Genomic DNA, 20,783 nt, shown 5'->3' with positions numbered 1-20,783 from the left:
TTTTCTTTGGCGTAATCTAAAAACTAGAAGACAGTGAATCCTTTGAAAAAGGGGATTAGTAGAAGTAACACTCTGAGAGTCTCAGACTTAATCCACGTGCCATCAGAAAGGCTGCTCACATCACAGCTGCAGCCCATCAATGATACACTCAACAGCTGCACAGAACTGCTCGCTACCAGCCAAAGATTGAGAAGTTCCACACCACCTTATTAATTCAGACAGACCTGCAGATGTGACTATATATATTCGTTTTTATCTGGAATGATACATGAGTGCGGTGAATGATCCCTGAGTTACACAACAGACACAGAGCAGTGTGTCTGGGTGTGAGCCGGGCTTTGCCGGCGGTTCAGAGCCCCCGGGATGGTGCGCGGCACGGGGAGGCGGAGGGGCCGCGGGGAGGGCGGCGCTGGCCAACGGGGCTGCTCGGGAGGAAACGCTGCTGCTCCAGAGCTGGAGAAATCCCCCCGCGCCAGCCGACAGGAGGGAAGTCAGTCACCTGGCGGTGAAGGACAGTAAAACAGGGACGGAGAGGGAAATCTCTGCCTCTTTCTCCCTTCTCTTCTGCAAGAGATCCACCTCCTGTTTTCCTCTCAACTCTTCCAGCATAACCTTCAAAGAAGACCATAGCCTACAGACTTTCTTTTATTTTATATGTGTGTGCATATACACATTACTATTATTATTACAGACAGATTATCTTTAGCTGCAAAACAATTTTTGAGCCTATGCAGGACTTGGGGGATTTTGTTATCTTGCCAGCGAAATTGTTCATCGCTAACGTCTGGCGCTCACAGGGTGCTAAATTAGCTACCAGACTACTCTGGTAGCATGACGGAGAAAGGCTTTTATCATAGACTGTTCTCTTCAGTTTGAACACATTTGCTTGAAATTTGCTGCATGATGCTGTCCAGAGAAGAAGGATTTTTTTTTTTTTTTCCCTCGGGATACAGCGATTCGTCGGTTTCTGAGCTTATTGCAGAAGAAAAAAAATAATCTTTAAACTGAGTGGATTTTTTTTCCTGTCTCCTTTCATTGCCGAGGACGCGAACCTCTTTCACCAGGGAAGGATCACCTGTCGCTTTAATCCTTAAGGGAGTTATTTTTTTAAAAAAAGTGAAATATTTATTTATTTATTTAATTATTTATTTATTTTAACCGGTGGAGGCGTGATCGCGGAGAATGAGACTGAGGAGAGCTGCCAGGGTTTGGAGGACAAGGCTGAGTTTAGGCTGGAAACTGAGAGACTAGATTTCCCCCCTCCCCCCCCGCTTTATTTTTCACCCCCCTCCTCTTTGTTCTTCTTTATTTTTTGGCACAACTTCCGTAGTTTCCCGTCCGCTCCGCACAGTTTCGCTCTATGGACAGATCAGCAAACCTGGACACGGAGGAGCTCAAGGTAGGCGACCGGCCGGGCGCCGTGGCTGCGTGCGGGGCTGTGTCCCCGCTTTGCCGCGGGGCCGGGGACCGCAGGGGCGCTGCGCGGGGTCCCGCAGCCCGGGCGGGGGGCGCGGAGCCGGGCGCGGCAGCCCCGCGGCAGGGCGGCTGCCCCAGCCCAGCGCGCCTTCCCCTCTGCCTGCATCGTCATGATAGTATTAATAATAATAGTGGTGGTGATGATAGTGCTGATGGTACTGCCCGGGTGCTCTCGGCTTTGCATGAACACTGGGACAGCTCCGGGGACAGCCGGGACGAAGCGGCAACTGACCCGCGGCTTCGCCGGCAGAAGTTGGCTCTGAAGCCATTCTGGCCTGGGCATTTCCTCTTCTTCCTCTTTCTCCTCCCCTTGCCGCCGGGAGCGACGGGGAAACCCTTCTCCACCCCTCCACCCCCCCTCTCGGCTCGCCCCCATCGCGTGCGGGTCCCCCAGCCGAGCGATGCTGAGGCAGCGGCGGTGAGATGCCGGGCCGCGGCCCGGGGACCGCCGGTACAATCAAACTTTGCATTAGGACGGTGCGAGCTGGGAGGATTCTGCTCCCCCACAGCCCCCAGCACAGCTCTGGCTCCCTCCTCTGAAGGAGCATGCCTGAGAGCGTTGAGCATGCTCCTTTGCGGAGATAGAGCCTTCCTACACCTACTGCCAGCCCCCCACCCCCGGCCCTAAGCCGAATTTGGCTCAAATCATCATCATCATCATCATCATCTCATCATCATACTAAGGATAATAATATAAACTATCTATCAGTCCATACGCGGTGAAGAGGGTGGCTGGCTCAGGACCGCAGCAGAGAGGGAGCGGAAAATGGGGCGAGCTCAGCGGGGCCGCCGAGCCGGAGGGGTGGGACACACGGACACACAGACAGACAGACAGACAGACAGACAGACAGACAGACACACACACACACACACACACACACACACACTCACTCACCTCGCCGCAGTGGCGGCGCACGCAGCGCTAAGGGAGCGATGAGAGGGCAGGGGAAGCTGAAGGAAGATCACCTTCCTTGGCCACCCCACGCACGGCCACCCGCGGGACACCCCTCAGCTTCCCCGCGGAGAAGCGCTTGCCTCTGGGAAGGTGAACTGGCGTGCCAAGGCTGCTGGGGCCTCCTTTCCTTTTCCAATAAACCAGATCTGAAAGTACTGAATAAATATATTCACCCCCCCCTCCCCCCCCCAGTCTGGCTCGGAACTCCTACTAATCTCCCCAGGGAAAGGCACCCCAGGACTGTAGCGCTGTTCGAGTAATTGAGGTGACGGCAGCGCAGGAGAGGAAAGACCATGAAACGATTTGCTTGAGAGCCCCTGATCCTCACAGCGCTTCCAGGGCTTCCCCGCCGCCAACGCTGCTTGCCTGGGCTGCCGGGGAGTGCATCCCCCTTCTGCCTCAGCCTTCGCAGGATTCACAGCATCCCGCTGGTGCGGGAGAGGCAAAAGACGGGTCTTCCGATTAAGGGGGCGAAAAGTTTTATTGTACAGGATTATTTTTAAAGGGTCTTTAAGGAAACTATGTTAATGCTACAAGAGGGCAGCACTTCGCGTGAATTGTCGGTAAAGCAGGAGGCACGTCCAGCTGTGAGCAGGGCATCCACCTAGGCTGAAGGGCAGGGGGTTTCCAGTTATCCCGTAGCTGTCTGCCCTGCAGTGAGGACTCGTGTTGCAGCGTGTACAGGCTGAGCGACCTTGAGCAAAGAAGCAGCTGAGAAGTAAGCATCGGCACTTTCACCGTCTCCTCCCTACCGCTTCCGTTCATACGGATGAGAAGGGCTTCCAAAGGAGGCATTTCTGCAGATGCTATTAGAGTTTGGGCAGCGCTTTGGGGCCAGCGATGCACTTGCCGTCTTTCCCGGGTGTTTTATCGATGTGCGGCCGCTGGGAGCGATCCCAGGCGCCGGCAGGACGCGGCGGAGCGGGATCGGGATCGGGATCGGGATCGGGATCGGGATCGGGATCGGGATCGGGATCGGGAGCGGGAGCGGAGCGGGAGCGGAGCGGGATCGGGAGCGGAGCGGGGCGCTCGGCCGGCAGGGGGTGGTGCGGGCCCGGCACCGCCGGAGCGGCTCCGCTCAGCGCCGAGCCCGGGCTCTGCCGCCCCTCCTCCGGCCAGCTGGGCTGCCCTCAGGACCAGCCCCGGCCACTCTCCCACAGCAGCAATACAAGGTGGGGCAAAGCTCTCGGGGGCCCGGGAAGTTCCCAGCTGGTGACCTTGCTGCAATTGGGCGCAGTAAAGAGCATCTCCCGTACTGCTCCGGGTCGGGAAAGCTTGGATCAGTTTCTGGGTGTTTTCAGGAGGGGTGAAGGGCTCCAATCATTTTCCCCCGGGCCGACACAGTTCCTTGCCAGGCCAAAGAGGCAGTCGGGGCACACACATATCAGGCAGCCAGAGGTCTGTGCATGTACGGCTCATGTCAGGAATGCCTGGGCAGCAGCTTGTTGCAGCAGAGCTTGCTAAGAGTTTTGCAAACAGGTTGGACTCTCTTGATAATGGGTTTCCTCTGCTATGACAAATAATGCCAGTAAACATCCAAAAAATAGTGACGACTTCCCTACCAATAAAAATCAAATGTGTGGTCTCTAAAGAAAATAGTAATAATGTCACTGAAAACGTATACTGTGTTATATATAAAACTTTGATGCACCTTAAATCAGCCATAAATACAAATTCAAAATCTGTTTATTTAGTGCAATGATTGTAATGGATTCTGAATTATTTATGTTGATAATAGACATTTTGAAAGAGGATTTTGTGAAAAGCTCAGCAAGTACCATGTGTGCAACACCTGCTAATGAAGGTAGGTGTGCTTCCCTTTACTAGTCCGTGAATAAACCCTGGAGAAAGAAATCAGTATGGAAAGCAGAGACTGCTCTTCCAGAGATTTTGAGCTGTTCTGGCTTTCCTTTGATCTGTCTCATCTCTCTCAGATGCATATAAGAACTTCCCTCTGACTTTTTAACTCACAAGCCTGTGGGGGTTTTTATTTTAGAGGAGCAGTACATAAACTAAATAATTTTGTCATAGTTGCACTGTAGTCTTGGGTTTAGTGTTGGGAAGGGCTTCCTGTTACCTAATGTATATGCAAGTCTACACCTACATTATGAACACATATTAAATTGTGTGATTATATGAGTATTATGCATTTTATAGGACTCTGTAGTTTGTATATGTATATAAAAGAGGATTAATTATTTTGCATTAGTGCATTTAAAAACTATGTGAAATCATTTTATTGCTTGAACTTTTCTGAGTGTCATTTGCAGAAAGAGTTAGGAGGCATTTTTGTTTGCTGGACCCTGTTGACTTGTGATTTGCATTGATGTTGGAGACATTATTACAGATTTTGTCCTTCACATTTGCTCCTTCATTTGACATGTAATTCCTCTATTGTGTATCATGACTGTTTCACTTATGTGTGTTTAGCAACCACAGTTTGTGTACAGTCTTTGAGAGAGATAGTATTCCTTGTAGTGTGTAAACCACTGATATTATCTGGAAGAAAGTTGGTTTGTAATTGAATGTATGATAACAGTGAGATTATTAATATGGTGGATTAAAAAAATTATGGAAGCCGTTATTTACTTGAAGTTACTGGTTCAGTGAGAATTCTTCATTGCAATCCCAAGATGTTTGATTAATAGTGTGCTTAAGTGTCTTGAAATTGCCACTTTTAATATGCAAAAGAATTAAACACTTCATTTCTGAATCATCTTGTAAATATTAGCTGAATTTTTTTATCCTGCTCATGAAAGAATGTTTATAGTCTGTGTACAGTTTTGCATTTCCTGGTGATATGACATAACATAGCATGAAACAAGAAGAGGGTTTTGCAACAATAGTCTTCCAAAGCAGTTTATCTAATTTGAAAAATATCTGATAAATTCAAACAAGAAAACCACCACAATTTAAACAAGGGGTACTTTTATGATCTTAAACATGTAAATCATTTCAGTGCTTTAGTTAACAGGAGAACTAATACCCTGAGGAATTCTGCATTTTTTTTTCATTTATTTGTGTTTAAAAAGAAGGAGGCAGAGAAGTTAATGTGCTTGGTGTGGTGTGGGAGGACTTTTGATGAGTTTAGGTAGGTGGTTTTATCTCTTTGAAGTCAGTCACTCTGTAATAGAAAGTATAGTACTCTATAACACTCAACAGCCTCTTAAGAAAGTCTGTTTCATTTATTAAACTCTTCTGCTTGGGACATGGACCACCTTAGTGTGGATATTAAGGGATTTGTCTTTTTAATGCAAAACCTCACTCCTATCCTTCTTTAGTACGTCCCTCTGAGAAACCTTCATGGTTTACTAGGGTCCTTTCAGCAATACTCAATAAAGACAATTAACCTTTGCATTCACAGTCAGAGCATTCATCCTTTAAACCATTCTTCATGGAAGGTCAAGCTGAAATGGTTTTAAAGTAATATACATGCAAATTTCTTTTCTATGTGTTGCTATTGTTGGATTTCCTCTCCATCTCTCAATATGTATAAAGACTAGATATAGTTCAGGAAGCTGGAGAGAATTATATGCATAAGATATAGTTGTTCAGCAGACATAGAAAAAAGGTCAAGACAATGGCAGTGCTCTCACTATAAACTTTAGAAATCATTCCTGTACTGTGACTGCAGAGAATCCATATAACCTGTGGCTGAGCTTTTTGTCATTGTACATTACAACTTTGCTAAGCTCAACACTTTTTAAATGGAAAATGCATCAAAATTTGAAAGCTTGGTTAAAGGGAAAAAACCACTTCTTCTTCCTGTTTTTCTCAGTTTTGGGAAAAAATACTGTGTTTTCCTCTACCACTGTATTTTGCACCTAAAAAAAAAAAAAAAAAGGATGAAAGAGATTTACCTAAAGGTTAGCAACGCATTTTTTTTCTTCCTGAACTGGAAAATGTTAGTGTGTGATGCTACTATAAGTTGGGTTGTTTCTATAGATCTGAATATAAGATTTGAAGACAGTGTATGACTCATACTAGAGCCAAAAATAAATCTGTAATGTGAATACACATTTGTGAGTCCCAGTCATGCTTTTGTACTATATTCCTTAACCTTTTGGAGGTTGATGCTGTTTTCCCATCTTCCTGATAAAGCCAGGAGTAAGATTGCTTTACTTAATAAAAAAAAAGTACTATGGCGAGAATGCCACAAGAGACATTTCCTGTGAAATTATTTCACCTTGTGGTATTTTTATATAAATGTTGTAAATCCATATCTAACGTAGTTGTTTCTATGTCCTCTAAAGACACAGCATTCCAAAGGACAGAGATGAGGATTCAAATAATAATAATAAAAAAGTTACTCTGGGTTATGAATAGACACTTTTCTTACTTTGACATGGAAGTTCCTCATAGGGAAATTTTCTGTCATTTTCTTCTCTCCTTCAAAAGAAACATGGCTTAGAAGTTGTACTATTTCCTTTATTTTGAAACACTTTGTACATTTAAAGAGCTTACAGAAATGTTCTTAACACCCTCTTGCACTTTTGACTGCAGCCATGTATAATGCATTGTAAAGCCAGAATTATTTAGTCCAAGAAGGAAGACACATTTATCTACTAAGCCATCTGATCCTTTGCTAATTCTTAGATATTACAGGTTAACTCTTTGATCCACAACAAAACCCTTCTTTGTGAAGAAAGATGTTGTGAGGTTGCTATCCACGAGCACTGGGTTTTGTTCCTTGTCACAGGAAGGAATGTCTGTTGGCTAAGCCACAACAGTGAGAGACACAAAATGTGAGGCTTTATTCTCAGCAGTATTACTGCAACTAATCACACAAGGCCAGATTTACAGAGGTACTGAGAAAGTCAAAGCAAGCTTCTGGTGTTCAGCAACTTTAATAAAAAAAGTGTTCTTTCTGTACCTATCTTCTTATACCTCCAGCTAACATGTTAAGGATGATTGTGTGATATAAACTCTGTGCATTTGCAGTTGGAAAGTAATAAATGAGGACAGAGGATCATATTTTTCTGCAATTTAAAATTAGCAGTACTTTGTTGAATCACTGAAGCTATATCTGCAGAAGCATATCAGTGATATGCCTAAAAATTGGTGCCACAAGCAGTAGAAAGCCTCAGCCATAAAAATCTGGCCTTCAGCCATATATCTCTGTTTTAGCAGTTCTCTTCAGTTCATGTGGGCAGCATGGTCTGGAATTTATAGGTTCTGCCTTCCTGCTCCTACAACTCTTGAACAAATTATGTTAGTAAACTGAGGCTGCCACTGTTGAAAAATCACATCCCTTCCAGCTTGTATTAAGGTAGTAGTGTACATTTAATGGTAGCACATAAAGTGGAAATGGAATTAATTTTAATTTGTGCTTTCTAAATGCATTGTTCTTTGTACCATTATAAGGGTGGAAAGGACATATTCTTGGATCAGATCCACAAAGGCATTTTTGTTATTTTCATTCTTCAGGATGGAGGTTGATGATACTTCAACTTCTCAGTTATGTAAGTCATCTTCTACGCAAAATTGTTCATTAGTTATTTTGAGTGGGATTCAGGAAAGGGGGAAAATTTCCTCACTTCCTATTGAACACAAGCAGTGCAATTGCCCAGGTATGCTGGAACCTGTAGTTGAGAAAGTAATGCTGTGAGCCACTGAAATTACAGAAAGCACTTTCCAAATAAAGTTAATTAGTAATACTAAATCTTATTATTTCTAGTTAAAGCTAGTCCACATGCACAAAGCACTTTGTAAAGATCTGCCCTTTAACTCATTGAAGACAAGTAAATGAACTGTTAGAAGAAGGTTTCATGTTTGCTCAACTTAAACTTCCATTTAACAAATTTCCAGCATATAACTAAAAGTAAAGAATCAATAGAACCTTTGCTGCTTTATAAGCTAGTAAGTTTCTGAACATAGATCAACAGATGACAAAGATTGAGAGGCAGTCTAAAACTTCACGAGCTACCTATAATAAAGGGGAAGAAAGCTAGTTGAATTAAGCCTCAGAATCTGGGTTGTATGTCACCCTCACTTCAAAGCCTTATATTGTAAAGGGTGTTAAACCTGAGCTCAGAAAGGTGCCACCCATCCAGCCTGCCTGCTCTCTGCTGGGGGTGTCAGGGCTGGGCACTCCCCTCTCCACTCTGTCTTTCCTGATTGCACCCCAGGTTTGGGCAAAAACATGGTTTGGTTGTAGGTAGCTTTGGAAGTAGTCAAGCTGTTATTAGGTACACTGTTTTCCAGGAACATTCATTATTTCCCTTAGGAATTGCTACAGGGAAGTTTCCTACAGAGTAACAGAGGCTCTGTCCTGTAAAGGAATCCAAAAAGACCCCACTTCACCCACAAGACACAAAGTGCTTCAGTTCTCCCTGGTCATGCTGCTCAGACAGATCACACTTATAACACATTCACTTGCATATTGGCCATCTGGACTGAGAGTATTTTATGATTCATCCTGCTTTAGGATTGATACACATCCCCCAGATATACTGAATTCTCCTGGGGACCCCAATTAAGGTGCTCAAAGGTGACTTCTTTGCAAACCTGGGGTCACTCACACAAGAGTGACCCCAATGGTTTTCACTGGGTAAGTGGACAAATGAGGTAAAAAATGCCTGGGTCTTTCTTTTAATGTGATTTCTTTTTTTACTATTAGCTTAAACTACATATATCTTAAACAATAAAAGGAGACTGTAACTCAACTTGGAGGGGTTGTTTCTATATTGAAGAAAAGATTGAGCCAGTTTTCTGTATTCAAAGTGATTGCTTGGTCATCACAGGCCTGTAGAAGGTTTAAGGATGTGAATTTTTATTCTGTACAGAAAATTCTGACAAGGTTGTAGGGCTTCAGGAGATATATAAGAATTCTGTCTGTGCCCTTCTTTTTTTTTGGTAATTTGTCTTGGCTAATTCAGGAGTCTCCCTGCTGAGCAGGGTTGCTGAGCTGGCTGTTGCAAATCCCATTCACCATGTAATATATGTGTGAGGAAGGAACTTGAATAATCTATGCCTCAATAAATGGCAGAGGGAATTTCAGAAAGCATTACAAAAAGACTGGAAGTTTTTCCAAGAAGATTGCTTAGCCTTAAAGCTGAAACTCACAGCATCATTTACTACTATAAATAGCTTGAAAATTAGCTCTGAATAAGTACAAACTAGGAGACACTTACTACAAAAATCCTTTCTTCCAAAATGACAAAAAATCTTAATCCTCTCAGAAGTTTAGAACAGCTCAGGCAAAAAAAAATTAAAAAAGGACAAAATTTGAGATCAAGATCCATCTGTTTTTTTTTTTTTTTTTAATTGAATCATCATCAACAGTGGTAAATACTCTGTAGAAATCACTTAGCTGAGTTGCTCTAGTTTATGGGGTTCTGAAGGCATCTACCCCTACTCTCTAATACTCTTTGTCAGAACCTCAGCTCCCTCTGAAGATTCTGACAGGTACCAGCACACGGGCTTGATTGTAATTATGCATTTTGATACAGCTTAATAATAATTGTCTTCCTTTTTATTAGTTCTGAAACAATAGGATTTAGTCCTAGCACAAGACTACCTGGCTGTGTCAAGCTTTATAGGTTGTTGCAGAAATAGCTGGCAACAAGCTGGTACTGACTGTCACTTCCTGTAGGACTCAAGTTGACATTTACTATTTCAGATACACATAGGTTTAGGAATATTCTATGTGCCATTTCCCAATGATTCCTGCAGTTGAGCAGACATGAGATGAATGCAAAAACTGTCCATTGTATAGACTCTTGTTCCCACTTAATCTTGATGCAAAGAAAATTATTCTTCTATTTCATCAATATTTTATTAGACTTTCCTGAAAAAGCTGGCAGAAGTATATAATTCTTCAGAGACCAACAAGTTACTTAGCGTGTGCTATTTCCCCAGTACTGGCACTGACAATGTAATTTCTGTAAGTATATCTTGTTTTCAGGAGAGTGAGTTACTATTTTTAGAATTGATCTCATACTTTTCTTTGTTTCTCCCCCAACTCACTAGATGCAAGTGAGTATGTGATTGGGAAATGATCTGTTTGTTCAGAAGAGACCTCTCTCTAGTTAAGCTCCCTGTTTTGTTCAGTATTATTTCAGATGAGGTAGATAACATTCACTGTTGATGCAAATACATCATCTACCCAGTCTAGCAAGACCACTTGTGCCATTGTTTAATAAAATTGTGAGATAGTGAGTGGTCTCTGTGTCTTATGATAGAATTTCCATGACAGTGTTGACAGGCATAAAACAGAAGGCACCCTTTGCTGAGGTCCTGTCTATCCTATTCAACTCAGACTTTTGCAAGCCTTGATCAATCAATGAATGTACCTAGTAGGCAGAAAATTGCAGCATGATGAGCAGAGCAAGGAGGGAGCACTAGGGAAGCTGTGCTGAAGCCTATCACCTGATTTGTCAAGAATTATAGATTATATTGAGTAAAATTTATTTTGGTTTTAGGAGTACGCTGCTGCATCAGACTACAATGCAATTCTTTTGTAATAGACATGCAGAGCTTGCCAATGCAGTTTTAGAATGAAGCTGAAAGGGAAGGCTGAGGGGTGCAATAACAAATGACAGCATAGTGATGGTGTGCTGAGGTGGTGACAAACTGAATCAAAATGGCTGTATAACTCTCTGCATTGTTACTGAAGCTGATGCCTCATGGACACATCTTAATTATTCACATATTGTTACTATATTTTGCAATTTTTAAGACAAAGCAGAACCCTGTGTTTTGTGCTAATGTTACTATTTAGAAAGTAATGTGTCTGTAGCATATGGATAATTTATTTGTTGAGGTGCTAGAAAAGTCAAATTACTTACTCAGGTTCACAGGAGGTGATTGGGCAGAAAATCTCAAAACCTATGAAAGCAGATGAAATTGCTGTCCCAGTGGAATGTCACCACCTAATTGGTATGCAATGTGTTTTATGGTTAACTTGCAGCTGACAAGGCATCTTTGTGTGTGGACTCATTTACATTTTAAATTATGGATTTCTTTAATAATTGATAACAATGCCAAAATATCTCATAGCATTGATATGCATCTTGTGACTCCTCCCAGACAAAGCCAGGAGCATGAAGAAGGAAACAGGAGAGATTACAAGATTCAAATCTACTGGAAGAAGCCAATAGCATGAAGGTGCCTTCCACTGACTTATTGAAGTCACTTTGCTCTCTTCTCACCCTTGTTTGACCTGCCAGCCAGTTGCACAGACTCTGCAATTTCTCTAGCAGAAATAAAATGCCCTAAATTTTACTTTCAGGGGATCCAAACACTTTCAAACAAAATCCAGAACAAAATCCAGCTGGCTCAGCAGTGGTGCAGGGGTAGTAAGCTCTGTTGTGGGGGCGGGGAGTGGCAGCTGGGAGCTGGAGCATCTTAAGCTGGATCATCCCTCACAAAGCAGAATGGTTGTAACTGTGTTAAGTGCCCATTCTGTGTATGATATTTTCCAGACTTGTGTATCCTGAGTTGCCACTCATACATTATTATACAATTATACAATTATAATACATTATTATTGGAATAATAATGATATTATTCCAAAATGTGGCCTAAGAATCATGGCATGAAGGCAGATGTTTGGATCACAATACACAAAGTGCCTGCTTGCTGCAGATGGTTACGATGGCAGTTTTATTTCTTGCTTTTTTATTATTTGCGCTATTTTTTTTCTTCTATCTTATAAACTGAAAAAAAAAAAGGTGAAAGTTTCACTATGAAAATACTGTTTTCTACATGAGGAAGTTAAATGCTTATTTCCAATTCAAATAAACTCCGCTTTCCCTTACCTTGCAATGATTTGGTGCTCATATGCTTTTTTACCTCAGTAACATACAAAGAATTGTTTTTTACAAAATGATTATCTGAAACATATTTAAATGTAACCTTAGAGCATAAAACATGAAACAAGAAAATGGACTTAAACCAATCAATTTTAGTCTGAACACAGCAATTGCTTCTGCTGTCAGCAGGAATAAAGTTTACTGCTATTGGAAACTTGTAAAAAGTCAGATGTGTTCTTGTAAAATGCCTTGTCAACTGCTAGTAAACCAGACCACACATTTCAAGAACCAATCATCTCCTTATTTTAGTGTCTATAAGGTTTGTGTTCTAAACAACTGCTCAGAAGTAGTTACAACAATGTGAATTGGACAAAGGAAATGTTATATTCCTAAATGACAAATCCTGCTTATTGACCTTCTGAACTGCCTCAGCCAAAATATACAGGATTCAGTTGTTTATTTAATGGGAAGCCAAGGCATGCCTATATCCAATGTTGAACTAAGATTAATATGGGTGCATTTGCAATTATTACATCTGAATAAAACTAATCCTTATATCAATATAAGTTGTTTCACAATTAAATCTTAAAGACAGATAAAATCCCAGCTTTTAGTTGAAAATATACATTCTGTGAACCTTTCAAGGGAGGACAAGACAGTAAGAGGAATAATTACTTGTGTGCTCAATTTATTCTCTTTGAACCTAGAGCCAATTAAAATAACTAATAAAAAAATCTACATTTAAAAATCATACATTTTAAAAGGTGGAAGTGCAATGCATCTCTCATGCAACAGTCTCTATCTGTATCAGTTTAATGCATAGTTTGCTTCTATTGGCACCTTCTGAAAAAAACAAAATAAATGGAAAGCTCAAAGCTGTAAACGTTCATGGTCCAGGGCTAAGAATGAAATGGTTGTGCTGTTTACTGGGATAAATCAGGTGCTACTAACAAAATTCCAATACCATAGGTTAATAATATTATCACCAGTAGCTCTTGAAAAATCCTGGCTGCCTAAAGTCAACTTAGTTTTAAGCATGGAGACAAGTCAACAGTGTATTGTATACATGAATGTATCAGTGTATATGAAAATATGCATTGAGGGATGCAGTTTGCATACATTAGAGCCTAGTGTTTTCTTTCCAGCCAGTTGTGAGATCTTGAATTCTTTTGTTTGCTTATACAGAAATGTAGGCACAGGTGCATTACTTTGTAGGGAACGGGTCTGCTTGTGAGTGGTTAATAGGTAGAGAATTTCCAGGGGAAGTACAAGACACTGAGAAATAGCCTTCTACTCAAAATTCTGTGCTTTCTGTCCTAGTGTTAAAACATCTTTCTCACAGAACTAACTCTCTGGGGGTAGGGGGATGTTGCTGATCTGGAAGTGTAAATGTCAGCTCAGCCAATATCCATTGACTGTGGCCTGAGGGTTTAGAAGGTGGGCCCATTTTCCATTTTTACATTTTCCAGCATCAGAACCAATAGCCTGTAGCATTTTAAGTGGCTAAGGGCACAGTGGAAATCAAAATACTGAGATGTCAGTAAAGCTATCTCAGTGCTTTTGGGAGAAATATCCTGGATCATGACTAAATGGATGTTTCTTATTCTGACCAAAAGCCAACCATTTTGGCAAGGCTGTATCAAAGACCAAAAAAAAAAAAAAAAAAAAAAAAAAAAAAAAAAAAAAAAAAAGAAAAAGAAAAAGAAAAAAAAATCTATGGAATTTAACATTTTTAATAAAAATGTCTTTTATGAGCTCCAGGTGTACTTTTGTGTCTCATGGTGCAGGTAGGATTCCATTTTCACTCGACACTCTTTGTTACACCTTGTACTTTGAATGTGCTCTGATTAGATTTATGATGTAAATATCCACATTGGCTGGTAGAAAACAATCTGTTCATGATTACAGGGTAAATTACCAAAAGTATTATTTCCTAAAGATATATTTTGACTGTCAACCTCAGAAAGAAAATAACATTTGTCCTTTTAAGTCACATACAAGGATATGATTTATGTATAGTTGCCCATTGACTCCTGGAAACAAATACAGCAAACCTGATTTTAGATGTGATTTAGAACTTAACGAATACAGGAAAATTACACTTTTATGAAGGGCATTGTCTCTAAACTTTCCTGAACAGTTATTTTGAAAAGTTGTTGCTAGCTAGGCCATGTAATTAATACTGCAGCAAAATATCAGTGAAAAAAATAGTTGGTGACAAAAAACGACATTAAAGAACCATAGAATAGTTCAGATTTTAAAGGGGCCTTTAAAAGTCATCTAATCCAACCCCTCTTCAAAGAACATCTTCAACCAGACTAGGCTGTTCTGAGCCCCATTGAAACTACCTTGGCTGTGTCCAGAGGTAGGGCAACTACCACTTCTGTGGACAATCTCTTCCAGTGTAAAAGCCTTCTTCCACATACCTAGTCTGAATTTCTATCACTCATCCATCCTTCCTAGAAGCCCCCTTTGAATACTGAGAGATCACAGTAAGTTTCCTGCAGAGCCTTCTCTTCTCCAGGCTGAGCAAACCCATCTGTCTCAGCCTGTCCTCATCAGAGTCATGCTCCAGCCCTTTGATCATTTCCATGACCAGCTCCAGCATGTCTGAGTCCTTCCTGTGCCAAGGACCCCAGATCTGGATGCAGCACTCCTGGGTCTCATGAGAGAGGAGGAAAGGCCCTGCTGGCCATGCTGCTTCTGATGCAGCCCTGAATATGTTGGTGCTCTGGGCTGGGAGCTCACATGGCCAGCTCATATCCATGAGATGCCTGTACGAGCTCTTCCTGCAGTCCTTTCACCCATGCATGTGTGTGCACACACCTGTGTCACTGCCTGAAGAGCTGTGAGATAGGCAGTCTCATCTGAAGGGGTCATCAGGTAGACTATGTCTCAACTGTGGAAGAGGTTACAGTAAAGAGATGCACCCCTGAGTCAGGGACTGCCTTGCCTACTTTCTGCCTAAGTCCATCCACTGCTGAGGTGTATTTGGTACAGAAATTGATGTTAAAATTAGTATATTGCATCATGTTTTTAAGAAATTTAAAATTTGCTTCTGGGAAAAACTTTTGTTTCCTCTCTTGTTTAAAAAGGCAAGATCTGCTTGAGACATTTGCTTTATCTGCACAATTAAAGGGAATAGCATGTTCTGTTTTCTAGATACAGAAATGGGAAAATACTTATCTTCAATAGCTTGTAGTTGATATGGATAAAAAAGACAAAACATAATTTCTATACCACAGGGTTTTGATTCTGTTTATTTTTATTTTCCTTCTGATCTCTTCCGATTTAGCTTTGTGGCCCTTCAGTAATTTTCTGAAAAACTTCCCTAAATAAAAGGTTTTTTGCTGGGCAGTCTGCTGATTGAAGGTACTATGTTAGCTGAGCCAAAGCCATTGTTCTTTTTGAATTCTTCTTTCCTCTAAGTATAATAATTGAATCCACTTCTAAGTAGTGTGTGCATTATAAAGTGTCTATATGTACATATGCGTGTACAGCTTTTATAGGACTGCATTTTTTCATTTTCTCTCATTTCAAGTTTTAAAACTTTTTGTCAACAGTGCCATAAGAGGTCTGCTATTGTAGTTACAGACTCTCTTGGTTTGCATCTGTTTTCATAAGCTCTCACCAGAATACTCTCATTAATTTCAGTAAAAAAAGGAAATATTTGCTGAGATTTTCAAGACTTAAATATGTTTTTAATAGAAGAAATAGTAACAGAAACAGGTGGGAAAAATTTTCCTATATCATGATTGGTGAGATTGGTACTAGATATATGCTCATGGACCTTGTTGCTGTCTAGAGGCTTTCTTACATACTCCCTCACTGATGGCAGCAGAAGTTCAATCACCTGATAGAACCAGGGCAATATGTGGGTCTAATTACTGCAGCACTGTGTGTTTGTGACAATGGGCATTTTGTAGCTGAGAGGAAAATGAGACAGTAGGCACCAAAATTCAGAGGTCTCAAAAATAATGGGCAAGGGCATCTCAGTTTTTAGTAACTGCCACAGCCCAATAATCACAGTGTGTGTATTTTGATTTGATTTTTTTCTCAGCCAGTATATCCCTGAAGAGGCAAGGGGCTTGGCTACCAACCCACCTCCTGCTCTGTGGCATGCCAGGGATCAGATTGACTGACACATGCTCCAGGGAAGGTGTTGCAGGGCAGTCCTGACTCTGCTGAATCCACCTCTCCCCATGCTGCAGTGCTGATGTTTCTTCAGCCTCCTTTGCTGGGAGACACTTCCCTTCTCCTTGTGAAAGCAGCTCTGCTGAAAAGACAGTGAGATCTCAGGCCATATTAGTTTCCTTTATGGTATCTGTAAAGAAAAGCAGTCCCTGGTCCTGTTGCTGTGTTTCATTTGGCTTGAGTCCCACAAAGCATTTTCCTTCTCAGAAGACTAAGCTTCAGCTCAGCTTCAACTCAGAAAATCAAGTCTAGGCGTACATTTTATACCTTGTAAGTAGTTATAGTGGATGGAAGAAAACATAAGCTAGTCATCAACATAAGGGGCAGCATTACAGCTTTTGCAGCCATGTAATCAAAAATATTCTTTCCATTTTTTGCACTGAGCCACTTGCAGTGTGTAATACACTGAAAAGAGATTTTGTTTCCCTTTTTCCCCTCAGTTTCCAGCAAGGAAAACAAGTGCTCTACTTCAGCAAGTGAATCCACTCATGCTTGTGATACACATACAGGCTGTGTGTGAGAATTATACCAATAATTACTGTTTAGAAGTGCTCTGCATGCAGATACCACAATAGGACATTAAGAATGTATCACATCGTTGTGGGAAACACAATAGGAATCTTTCTGTGAGTGAAATAATTATATTTTAACCACGTTGGAACTAAATAATCTATCTAGCTCTAAGTCTTTATTCATGTGTAAAAAGATCATTTATACATTGTAATTCACCCTTGTTTAAATAATTGTGCTGGAATATTCTATGGAAGTTTTTGAACAGCTCTGTAATAGCCATACTGTTGGGTGACAGCAGTAACATGAGTAACCTGCATAAATACTTCTAACCACTTGGAAATTAATCTTTTATTCCATTGTAATTTATCACAGTGTTTTCACCTTCCATATATTTCAAGATAAATTTTCTTTACTTGAAATGCTTCCCCAGGCCAAGCAGCTCCATAGGTTGGGTGATTCAGTGTTGGTGTAGGAGAGAGGACAGTGTTTGCTGTACAAGGTCCCACATTTGCAGGAGTGCTGGGCCACAGGGTGCTCTGGAGGAGAGCCTGAACACAGGGAGGATTGCTTCTCCAGGTCTGCTTGTCTGGAGAGGAACAGTGCTGGGTATGGCAGCCAGAGGCAGCTCTCAAAGACCTCATGCCCATTTGACATTCTTTTAATGAGGCCCTTTAGCAAAGGTTCTTAAAACCTTTAAGAACAAAAGGATTCTCATAAGCAGTAACTGAATAAAATACAGGACGTATATTCTTCTCCAGGAATGGAAACTGATAGAAATATCCCTAAATACTTATCCTGTCTTTATATGGTGTCTCCAAGTATCCTCCTACAATGACTCATTATTTGCTGCAGCTGTTCTTGTGGTCATAAATAAACAAACAACTTTGCTTCTAGTGCCTGCATGAGTACCTTGAAACAGTAATGTCATCAAAAATACTACCCACTCCCCCCAAAAGTCTGAATAAGCTTGGCCTATTTAATTTAATTTAACAAACAAACAAACAAAAGAGACTTGATAGAATGCAGGGCAACTTCAGCATATTAAAGGACTTCATTGTAGTGGAGAAGGGCATAATAGTTGCACAGGGCATGTGCATATCCCCATCAGGAAACAAATTTATAAAGGGAGCATGATTAGCTGCTGGAGTAAATTTACCAGGAAAGAGATGAATTGTCAGTCTGTTGATGTTTACAGGTTGAGACTGAATGCCTTTCAAGATGATATGCCTAAGGCAGTCATAAATTATGCTTTAGTCTAATTTATTTTACCAGCTTAATATGAGTAAATAAGGTAAATGGGTGAAATAAACCTGTGACATTGAGACTAATCCAATTGTTTCTTAAGACATTAAATATCTGGAAGACTGGAGTAATCTCAAAGTCTCTGACCAAATCATTAACAAAATTAAGCAATGCTTGCTAGTGCCATAAGCACATTTTCAGATGGGCTGTGGAGTTTTATGTATGTACATGCAGAGATTCATTTTCTCACTTTTTATTTTGACCCAGGTTTTGTTGAAAAAGATATGCTGCATTTCTGAAGGTAGTGTAGCCTTGCCAAGAGGGGCTGCATGTATGTACTACAGCATCTTTGAGAGCTGTGTATGTATATTATCCAAATGGCAGTCATGGCTTGAATTTGATTGCATTTCTTGCAAGGATCAACTTCTGCCTCACTTTTTCAGAAGAATTTAGCTGTAAAAAGATGTAAAAAATAGATTTATAGGCCATTACCTAGTCAAAAATGCTTAGAATCATGTTTTGTTTGGAAAATCAACCCTCCTATCCTTCAAGAATCTACTAGAAAGTATCTTCAAATGGTAATTATATTCTAGGCAGAAATCCAGTGCATTATATTTGCTGCCTGAGACTATAATGTAGGAGTTGTAATATATTCCCTAATTAAAAATATCATGCACACTAGTAATTTTATTATTCATTTATTATCTGGACCATTGAACTAATCTGAAGAAAAACAGCATTATCAGGGGCACAAGTGAAGAGTTTCCCTTTCTATTTTTCCAGCAAAATAGACAATATTTTTTGTGTGAAAAAGGACTTCTCACAAGTTGCTACACAATTATTGTTAGACTTTAGATAAATAAAGGTTGTATTTCTTGTCCAAAGGAACATTCAGGACTATTTTGTGACCTTTTTGTTTCCTATATGCGTAACACTTCCTAAATGCAAATAAATAGGAGATTGAGAAGCAAAAAAAAAAAAAAAAAAAAAAAAAAAAGCAGGAGACTGGAAAATAATGTATAAAATTTAACAATCCTTAACTGTGGGATAATTTTCAATAATTTAAAAGAAATTCAAAGACATAAAGCTTAAAAATCAGAATCAGTTGCTCTCTTTAATTATTTTCTTGTTGCACCAAGCTTACAAGAATAGGCTTTTATCTCACTTATAAGTTTTTGTCTATGTCAGTGACAAGTGAAGTCAAGCTGTTGCAGATTCAGGTTACTAAGATTTGGCTGTGAAGCAGTAGACACAGATGGAGTCTCCAGGTCCCCAATTCAGTCTCAAAGTCATAAACTGACACAATCTTCTAAATGACTGAATACACTAGTGAATATTATTCAGTAAAGAATATATAGTATTTAAAATCCACTATATAATTTGTAACAATTTGTCCTAATTTTCAATTGTGTTATGTATGATTCATGATGTTGGTCAGTTCTTTCTTTAAGCATCTATGCCTACCAATGCTACTGTCTCCTCCTGTTTTAAACTTTCAGATGCTATCTATATTTCAATAACACTAAATTATAAAGAGCAAAGGTTTATTTCTTCTGATTTTTATTAGACTTGCTTTAAATTTTTCAGCATTCAACCAGGTCATGGGTTTTGAATTTTTGTGGTTTTTTGACTACACATCTTTTAAATCTTTCTTATCCCTGCTCTTCAAAACCTTGAAATCAAGAAGTAAAAAAATTACTTTACATAGTAAAACATACAGTCTATTTTTAGTTTCTTTGTAAATATGTACAGAGTAGCACTGGAGATTCAGGATAAATTGTTTGGAAAACTAAAGCCTGAACCCTAGAACTGAGGAATACTGCAGTGACAACTGAGTAGTCACCTTTCATTTTTTAAAATTTCCAGATGCTGAACCTCCTTTACTGGAATTAGAACGAAACATCGAGCATGTGTATCCTCTCAGACCTCTTTTGGAAAATCACATTATTTGTATTGCAAAAATTTCTGCTCATTTTGCTGTATGTTTTTGTTGTACCACGGGTAATGGGTTTTTTTTATTTACTACTTCATTGATCAATGCTACAAAAAAAAAAAAAAAAAATCATTATTTTTATAATATACTGAAATAAATAATGATGCATATGTAGTAAAGTTCTAATTTTGATTTTGTCTATCTGAAACCAATTCATGTTCCAAACTAATTCTTCCAGATTGTTTAACTAAGAGCGTGGCATTTTATTCAACAAAAGCAGCATAAAATGTAAGGATTATGTAGACAAACTCAAAGGTAAACTCAGTGTTCCACTCTGATGACAAAACTTTTTTATTTATCATAAAATTCTGAGCTTTTATACTTCAATAATTCTCTTTAAGACCACAGAATACATCTAGAATATTGCACAGCATTTCTAAATTTTCTCCTGAACACAACACAGAAATTACACTGCCTTTTTATTTGTTGAGTGCTGTCTCTCAAAGAAGTAATATGATACAGAGAGAAGATAGCCTGGACCCCAGTGTATGGTTTGGTTATGGCCTCTAAGAACTTTGGTTTTTCTCAGCATGAGTTTGCTAATTCACATTGATTCATATTGATATTCAATAATTCATATTGATTGGTGTTCACATATCATCCTTTTCCATTGGGAATCCACTTACTCCACTCAAGCACAATTTTAGGAAGATTA

At 40.1% G+C, this 20,783-nt stretch overlaps 1 protein-coding gene across 1 annotated transcript in view; it reads left to right on the top strand.

Moving 5' to 3' along the window:
- The first annotated feature begins 434 nt into the window (after positions 1-434).
- The window catches only part of SGCZ (sarcoglycan zeta), a 397,649-nt gene continuing 377,300 nt past the window's right edge, over positions 435-20,783 (top strand). Inside the window, exon 1 of the mRNA XM_079307199.1 lies at positions 435-1,399. Coding sequence (XP_079163325.1) covers positions 1,361-1,399 — 39 coding nt within the window. The 5' untranslated portion in view covers positions 435-1,360. The remainder of the gene's footprint in view (positions 1,400-20,783) is intronic.

The sequence above is a fragment of the Erithacus rubecula genome (assembly GCF_903797595.1).
Source record: "Erithacus rubecula genome assembly, chromosome: 5".
NCBI lineage: Eukaryota > Metazoa > Chordata > Aves > Passeriformes > Muscicapidae > Erithacus > Erithacus rubecula.
Note: the sequence above shows the minus strand (reverse complement) of the source record. Positions and strands in the feature narration are given on the sequence as shown.